We start from the raw sequence: 9400 nt of genomic DNA, 5'->3' as shown, positions 1-9400 counted from the left end.
GAGCTTGTAACACTCCAAAGAGAAAGGAAAAATTTTAATCGCATCATATGACCCCTTTAAAGACGCGGCGCGTCTGTGGAGTGCGCGTCATGGGAAGCAATGTGCTCAGTAATTAAAGAGGCAGGGCGGCGTTTCTGTTATTTAGTTTGTGACATCCTTTATGGGAAACGCCGGCGCAAGGCTGCTCACAGCGCTTGGTCACGTGTCGCACCAGAACCGTTTTCGGAACCGAAACTTAGAAATAGCTCACGGTTCCGGTTATTTTCAAAAAACAGAACCGGTTCTGAATAAGAACCGGTTCTCAGTTCCCAACCCTACATACAGTACAGTAGTGGTCAATATTAATAATAATAATAAAAAAAACTTAATTTGTCATACACATAACTATGCGGTCCCTCACTTAGTGTGGAAAACTTGATGTGGCCCTCGAAGTCAAAAAGTTTGCCCACCCCTGGTTTAAACACGATGTGACACTGCCTCGATTGTGCAAGTGACAATTTCTGTGTCAACTGTTCAGCTCGCTTATAGTGCAGACGCGATGTGGTGATTTGAAGCCATTTGCGCATTTTGAGAGGGAAAGAGAGAGCGCGTTGTGATTCACTCACGCTATTTGTGAAATTACGTCTCACAGAAAGTTTTTAAATTAGCTACTTTATAAGTTATTTAATGAAGAAATATGAATTGTACCTCACCTTCAAGCATTATAATTATTTCACCCGCGCCGGATAGAGACTGAGACTGTGCCGCTGCATGTCATGCCAAACCTCTCACAGCAGGCGCATCATCAGCTTGAGATCGGTTTTTAGAGATCGGCCTTTTTAGAGACCGCCGATCAAACATCCCAACGCGATTATTGGCCGATAGTGATCGGTAGCCGATCAATCGCAGCACCCCTAAAACATTACATTAAAAGACTGCACAGATGTTAACATTAGTGTGTGAATAATAGCTGTGTGCCTGCATAAAGAAGACAGCAGCAGAGTGTAGGATTGTGTTTATCTCTTGTCATTCCCTCATCCACACAGTCAAAGAACAAACTAGAAGGAATGTTTGGTCTGGTAAAATTAAATAAATAAATACATACAAAAATAATGAATGTTATTGTAGGTTGAGAACTTGTGAGATGCACATTTGCCTTACTTGAATAATCCATCTCAGAATGGATTCACATCTGTGATAGCTACAAGTCATCCTATATGAAAGATTTCTTTCCTAGTGTCACGAGTCTCACGACTGAAAGGTCTGCTTATGTTACGCTGCCACACAATGGAGAAACAATGCATTGCCGTATGAAAATCCTTCAATATATCCTTACTGTTTTTTGCTCTGTTTGATTATGGAAAAGCTTAGTAATACAAAACATATTCCAAGTATATGATATGTTTATGAATGTGTAAGAATGCATAAAAACACAACAAACTGTTAATACTCACAAGTTGTGTTCTTGCTCAGGAGAGGCTGCAGACTCTGCTCCATTAGTCACCGGAGTGAGAGGAGAAGTGGGTGAGCTAAAGGTCGTAGAGGAGGGACTGGTCAACACAGAACTGCCAGAAACAGGAGAATAAGAGGAATCTAACAGCTGTGGGGAGGCTGTACGCATCACCTCTGAAACACAAACGGTGCAAATGAAGTGTGAATGCTATAATCTTTTAACATGGGATCTGAAATGACAATGCGCAGACACTGAATGTGTGAGACAGGCCCTTCAGTGGATAGCACAAGGTACAAGAACAGGGACGGAGAGAGACTGCATTGAAGATACCTGGGGTAGGGCTGTTAGAAGAGACTGATACCGTTGGGGAACCTGGTCGAAAGGAACTATCTGTAAGATTGTGAGAAGATGACCGCCGGCTCCTCCTGCCCTCCTGCTCGCTGGGTGTCAGTTTCCTTCGGTCTTTACGGGCATTCGGTGCCCCTTCATCGATCTCACCATCTTCATACTTGAGGGCATTCTACATAATATACAAAACACAGAAATTATTCACTATTTGTAGAGTTACACTACTGTTTAAAAGGTTGGAGCCAGATTTTTTTAATGACTTTGACAGAAGACTCTTAAGCTCACCAAGGCTGCTTTTATTTGATTGCAAATACGGTAAAGACAATTGTGTAATATTATTACAATTTAAAATAACTGTTTTCTATTTTAATATAATTAAACATGTAATTTTAACATGTATTACTGAAGCTGAATTTCTAGCAGCCATTAGTCTTAAATATCACATGATTCTTCTATTTTGGTGCTCAAGAGACATTTCTTATTAATATTAATGTTGAAAACAGTTGTGCTGGAAACAGTGCTATTTTTTTCAGGATTATTTGATTAACAGAAAGTTCAAAAGAACAATTTATTTGAAATAGAAATCTTTTATAACATGATCAAATGTTTTTACTGTCACTTTTGATCAATTTAATTTGTCCTTGCTGAATAGAAGTATAAATGTCTTTATTTAAAAAAAATACATACTGACACCACATTTTGAACAATCATGTATATGTCTGAAATATGGAGTGTTTGAGGTGTACTGGGAGTTTACCTCATAAATGATGAACTGCTGTTTAATGTCACCCTCGGTGCCGCTGCTTGTCATACGTTTCTGGACTATGCTTTCCATTCCTAGCTGCTCCAAACAGTCTGTCACATCATAAAATGAGTCCTGATCAGGAAGCGCAGCCAGAGTCTGGGAGGCCAGAGGTATAAATCCATATCAAGGACATTGAGGCTTCAGCACTGTGCTGATATGGATCACGGTTGTAGATTGGTATGTCTAATCTGTGTTTTACCTTGTTGATGAGGGTCATGGTGTAGATGAGCAGCTCTGCGTCTGATCCATTCTTCTCTGACAGGATATCTGTTAGATACGTCCAAGGCTTTACTCCTGAAAGAGACAAAGTACACCCTAAGCTCCCTTGAAAATAATGTATTAAAAAAATATCTGTATTGTGATGATAATGACAGAAAAGAATGAATGGCACATGATGGATTCAGAATATAAGTGTCATGAGAGAATGTTTAAATGTGTTTAACCTCTCTTTCCATCCACAATGGTGACAGCTTGAATAAGCAGTTGACTGTTGGACTCAGTGTATTCCACAAACACTATCAGCAACTTCAGAGCTGTCTTCACAACCAGCCGAGACTGAAGAGAAAGAGAAAGAGAGAAATAGGCTATAAAGAGGCAGTATTTACGGTCCTCTTACAGAAGATGGCAGTATCAAACCTCAATAAGGCTCAGTTATAATCTTTTTAATGCATTCAAGTTCTGCACACAATAGTGTATACTGACAAAATAAACATGCATCTTCAACATTAATACAATAACTTACCACTAGTATTTTGTGTTTGTTGTAAATAAAAACAAAGTCTGGTTCAGGTTTTATTTCTGATAGTTACTTGATATTACTCATTCACTCGATTCTCATTTTCACTTCCTCTTTGATATCATGCAGAAGGATATGACCTCAAACTGATGCTCAAGATGACTGAATCCATTACAGTAAAAAGTGTACAAATCTCATGTCAACAGATTCACACTAAGTTTACACAAAGGCACTTCCAAAACTATACATACATATTTTAAATTTGTAAAGATGCAAACTCAACAGAGCAATGGCCCAAACTTGAAATGGTTGCACAACAGCACCAGCCAGTTTATTATAGCCATTTCAATATCAAGTAGCTACTGTAGTAATAAGCATTTCTGTGGAGGATTTGGCAAACCATTCTCCCACAATAGTAACATATTTAACTTTAATAATTAGAAGAGAAGGTTGTGAGTGAAGATCAAAATACTTGATTTTGGTCCAGATTCACACCTACATCTATCTCTGCACTAGCTTGTACTTTTCTGGCCAACCTTATATTTTTTTTTCTCTAATTTTACATTGCCTTAGGATGAACTAACTGTTTTGCTGAACTGCATTTGTTTTGTTTTCTTTCTGTTTTTTAATTTACACATTTGGCAGACACTTTAATCCAAAGCGACTTCAATGTATACAGCAAATCAGTTCATGCATTACCCAAGAATCAAACCCAAGGTGTTGTGAGCACTATGCTGTAAGTGGCTTTGGATAATTCAGCAGATAAGCATTTGCTCAATGAGTTAATGTACAGTAAAAGTAATCCAGCCCTCAGGAATCAAATGATTATCACATACAATCAACTTTTGAACATTAATCTATTGACTCTTAATTCGGCTGGCATGTTGTGGTATTAAAATGTCAAGGTGCATTAATACACAACCACTGATGGAACATGATCCTAACGTAAATAATACTGTATTGTGGTCAGTGTTTACAGTTGCGGTATGTGTGTGTTGCCGTCACTCACCAGGCTGCCAGTCAGTGTGTACAGCCACTGTACAGTCTCGTTGTGGTTCACAACACCGTTCATTCCGTCCACAAACAGCATGATCTGACTGAGAGCTGGGAACAGGACAGCAGAGTTTACTGTACAGTGCCGGCATGTTTGCTGGTCTAATTGCTGGTCTAATTCTGGTCAGTATAAACTTACTGTTACAGATGGCCTACTTAGCCAAAAATATGTAATATCCTTTGTGCTATTTGAAGTCTGCATGCAAGATGTGTGGTGTACGTGCATAATAAATACATCATATTAGACTGATTTTAGAAACTCTAGACTGATACATATTCACACATCTTTCAAAGTCATGTCATGTTAATGATTAGTGAAAGAGTCATCAATAACCCTGCTAACGAATAAACATTTTTAATGGAGACATGCACAAAATATTTTGCAGCAGTGCTGCATATGCTCCAGTAAAGACACGGTGTTGAGAACAGACCTCTGAGGATGTAGTTCTGGTAGTTATGATCTGCCTCAGCACCCACTTTAATGAAACACGTCAGACCCTCAGAGATGACAAATTCTGGAACCAAGTCCTTATCATCCTGTGCGATATAAAACCGAATTAAGATCTGCCGCTGTGCATGGATATGGCAATTTCCACAAAAATATTAAGCAGCACAACTGTTTTTAACATTGCTATTAATAAGAAATCATTAATGAGAAAATAAAAATATTAGAATGATCCTTCATCATGTGACACTGAAGACTGGAGTAATGACTTCTAAAATATTTTCAATGGCCACTCTGCATGCCTATATATTTAATAAAATTAGTAAAATCTCAGCTTCTGGCATACTATTCTCCAATAGCAAACTGTCGATCATAACTAGTTATATTATAATATAGTATATTATACATACAGTATGACCTATATGTAATGATGAACTATAGCATATCTTATATCATCTATATCTTATTTCATTTTCTTATATTATATTAAAACTTAACATGGGTTCCAGAAGCAATAAATACTATTAATGTAAAGGTAGATTGTATCAGTATTGCTTTGTTCTGTTGTGGGACACTTCCTCAAGACTGAATTTTGTGCTTATTTTTCCTCACAATTTAGAATAAATTTAGAGCCCAATGTAACAGTACGTGGAAGAGACATCAAGTTTTTGTCAATCATTCTGTTTAGTATATACTTCTCTCTGTCCTGCTCTGACTGTCAGCATCTGTAACAGCTCACGTCCTTATCTAACTCACTCACATATAGCTTTTTCTCTTTTAAAAACTTGTGTGTGTTTTTCAGGATCTTACTTGAAAGAGTTGCTTTAAAGAAAACAAGGACCGGCGAAGCTCAGGACCATGGGAATTATACAACTTCTCTATAAGAAGGAGAAAAGGAGAAAAAAAAAGGTTATTCATCAGTCAATAGACAAGGGCATCAATACTTGCATCTAAGAGACAAAAATTGTTATTATTGCAGTGACACATTCTCAAAGAGCACTTAAACACACACCTTATCAAGATACCTACTGACATAAAGATTAAAGTTCACAGCATGACTGAGTCACAGTCTCCGATTCAGTGTAATTCACTCAGCTAGCTAGATTTTACCAGTACAATTTGTTTGGTAGTAAACACAAGCAAACCATTTGCATTGATAAAAACAAGGTATCATTAAGCATCAGATGTTTGGAATTCTCCAACTAGCTTATCATTCAGAATCAGAGGAAATAAGAGGTGGTGTCACTGACTGCCTGTAAACAGTCATTCCTGTCATATAAATAAATACCTTTCACATATTTTGCCCTTGACTGACAGGTTAGTTATGAACCATTAAACTAAAACCATTTAACACACCTTTAAAACACAGTTTTATTTTCTTGATAAGCATTTAAAATTATGGTACTGTACCAGTCATAAGACACACCTACTCATTCTTTACCATTTTCCACATTTTAGAGCAACTACATATTCATTAAATCTGTGAAATGACACAAATGGACATATGGGAATGTTAAGTAGATCAAAACTTATTATGTATTTTAGAAAAGCTGTCACTTTTTGTCTACCACTGCATTCTCTCAAACAGCTTCACAAGAAGTCCTTTTCCTTCACCATGTTGTCCAACTCATCCATTAAAAAAAGGTGAGGAATTAAAATTTTAGTTTTGTAAAGACATTCATAGGTGCAATTCGTGTCAACAAATGCTATTTCAAACGGTTAATAATAAAGATCCATTTATATAAGGTCTTTAAGATCATGAGAAACATGCATGTATCCAAATTCTGACTGGTTCTGTATGAAATAAATAACGGAGAAAGAAAGAAAGAACATCCATCACTAAGGTGGTGTACATGAAGACATTTAAGGGGACATCAGAAGCCTTAAGCCAGAAGTTGGTGTGATTCTTTAGGGTCTTCATGAAATGTCTGTAACATACTTTGGTTAAAATTCCTCAATGGATGTGTAAAACAACACCCTTTTTACCTTGTCAAAAACAGCTCTGTTCACAGCGACCCGTTTTGTTGCATGTCTCTTTAAATGCTAATGAGCTACTGCTCACCTCTCTCTTCCATGCAGTAGCCCCTCACTGCAGAACACAAGATCCAGGGGGGCGTGGTTGGATCCACATCTAGGGGGTGGAGATTGGTAAGTTAAGGGGTGGAGATGGGTAGGTTTAGGGGTGGAGATGGGTGGGTTTAGGGATCAGGGGGTGGAGACGGGTATGTTTAGGTATATGAATGGTGGGAGGAGTTGGATCTGGATCCAACCACGCCCCCTGGATCTTGTGTTCTGCAGTGAGGACCATCTCCTTCCGTGGGGTGTGTCGACACAAGACAAGTGAATTGCTGCCATATTAGGCTACGTTCACACTGCGAGCCTTAGTGCTCAATTCCAATTTTTTTTCTCAGATCTGATTTTTTTGTATAGCTGTTCACATTGTTGTTTTAAATGTGGCCAATATCAGATTTCCAGTGTGAACAGGTCATGGTTCTGAACTGACCCGCATGTGCAAAAGAATGATAAGAACAGGGTTTCCAGGTTTTTACAACAAAATCCGCCCAATTGTTTCTCAAAACTAGTCCAAAACTAGCCCAACCATGTTCAGGGAGGTAAACATCGCGTTAGTGGGATCGCGTCAACCCACGAATTTGAAAAACAACCCGCAGCAAGTGTAAAAAGTAGCCAAATTCCACGTGGAAACTGTGGATTTGGCAACAAATTTGCGTGGCGCGCTGTCATACGGATGTAAACATGGAGGACATAAAGTGATTATGCGTGATTATTTATTTATAGTGTGATCTGCTGCTGAAGCCAGCAAAATTAATCACAGGCAATATGAAAAATAAAGACAAGGATGTGACAAAAGATAGCAGAGTTCTGAAACTTTAATGATTCAAGCTCTCATGTTTTGCTTGTATATGGAGTTGTCACTATAATACTTATGAGTTCTGACACATTACTGTACTTCCACTGACTACCTTTCGCAACTGTCTTGATAACTTTGGGTATGTAAAATCTCTTAAGTGTCTCCCGTCAGCGTGGAATTATGACGAATGTCGATCTAGAGTGACGTAAATGTCACATGAATTCCGACATGACTGTTCACACTGCGGTCGCATTTCAAAACATCTGACCCATACCACAGTCAGCGGAAGTGAGAAAAAATGTGTTTATTACGTTTGAAATATGGATATTTATCTGACAAAAATGCATGGATTCATTACAGGAGGCCTTTATTCACCCCCCGGAGCCGTGTGAGGGACGTTTTATTATGGATGCGCGCACTTTATTTCACGTCTTCTGAACTGTTGACAACCAACACCCACTTACCCCCATTGAAAGGCTTGGAGGGGCCAGGACAATTTTTAATATAACTCCGATTGGATTCGTCTGAAAGAAGAAAGTCACATACACCTAGGATGCTTTGAGGGTGAGTAAAACACAGGCTAATTTTCATTTTTGGGTGAACTAACCCTTTAAAATAAACCTAGCCTACTGTAGCAGAATAAATTAAAAGTTTATTTCATATTTATTTGTTCTTTTGTGCTTGGAATTTGCTTCTTTTTCTTAATTTTAATAACAAAAATAAGATAAAAATAGCTATATCAAGGTACATATCGTTATTGTGAAATTACATTTCTTATATCGTGAAAAGATTTTGGTCAAATCGCCCATTCCTACATGCCAGAAACATAACTAAATGCAAAAAAGGTTAAAAAAGTGAAAATTTCATTCTATGTCCCTTTTAAAGCTCTTTCCAGAGACGCTGAAGAAGGAAGCAAAGAGAAAAATACTGCAGCAGGCAGATCACTCACTGTTCATGATGCACAAACTATTGGAAGAAAATCCTCAATATTGATTTGGGGGTTTATATGAATGTGTTTCTGAGGAGAACTGACTGTCTTCAGAAAAGTTTTACGTGGTATTTTCTTTTAATCTCGTCTCCGTATAGTTCATATTAAAGCAGTGTTTCAGCGCAGTACTGCTTTGTTTACGGCGGTAACCAAGGAAATGCTGTATCTGGTGTTCCAGAAGCGCCTCCTGCTGTCAGAAAGTGAATCTGCATCTCATTCAGGTTCTTTTGTGCTTGGAATTTGCTTCTTTTTCTTAATTTTAATAACAAAAATAAGATAAAAATAGCTATATCAAGGTACATATCGTTATTGTGAAATTACATTTCTTATATCGTGAAAAGATTTTGGTCAAATCGCCCATTAACAAAAGCCAGAAACATAACTAAATGCAAAAAAGGTTAAAAAAGTGAAAATTTCATTCTATGTCCCTTTTAAAGCTCTTTCTCTCTCTCACACACATACACAAACACATACATGGATCTTCCAGTCTAGCTGGTTATAGGCATGGGCCGATTACCTGTTTCACGGTATACCACGATTTGAAAATTTCACGGTTTCAAAACCACTACTATTTTCTGTTATACCGTTCCTGCGGTATGCGCTGTTTTTCATGTCTCCTCGAAGACTGAAAGTGTAGGAATCCCTCAGATTGAGTGCAGTGTAGAGAGTAGCACGACCCTCCTCCTCCTGTTGGTGCGAGCGAGCGGTCAGTCACGTGTGTGTT

At 38.0% G+C, this 9400-nt stretch overlaps 1 protein-coding gene across 1 annotated transcript in view; it reads right to left on the bottom strand.

The window, feature by feature from the left end:
• Window positions 1–9400, bottom strand: part of LOC107755112 (FH1/FH2 domain-containing protein 1-like) — a 63532-nt gene that overhangs the window by 26387 nt on the left and 27745 nt on the right. The window contains exons 4-11 of the mRNA XM_016571812.1: window positions 5630–5697; window positions 4806–4911; window positions 4331–4425; window positions 3029–3140; window positions 2785–2879; window positions 2538–2681; window positions 1763–1952; window positions 1434–1605 (exon numbers count right to left, since the gene is read on the bottom strand). Of these exons, the coding sequence (XP_016427298.1) occupies window positions 1434–1605; window positions 1763–1952; window positions 2538–2681; window positions 2785–2879; window positions 3029–3140; window positions 4331–4425; window positions 4806–4911; window positions 5630–5697 (982 nt within the window). The remainder of the gene's footprint in view (window positions 1–1433; window positions 1606–1762; window positions 1953–2537; window positions 2682–2784; window positions 2880–3028; window positions 3141–4330; window positions 4426–4805; window positions 4912–5629; window positions 5698–9400) is intronic.

Source organism: Sinocyclocheilus rhinocerous, unplaced genomic scaffold, assembly GCF_001515625.1.
Source record: "Sinocyclocheilus rhinocerous isolate Xijiao unplaced genomic scaffold, SAMN03320098_v1.1 scaffold591, whole genome shotgun sequence".
Taxonomy (NCBI): Eukaryota; Metazoa; Chordata; class Actinopteri; order Cypriniformes; family Cyprinidae; genus Sinocyclocheilus; species Sinocyclocheilus rhinocerous.
The sequence above is the reverse complement of the archived record's forward strand: the minus strand, read 5'-3'. Positions and strand labels throughout refer to the sequence as shown.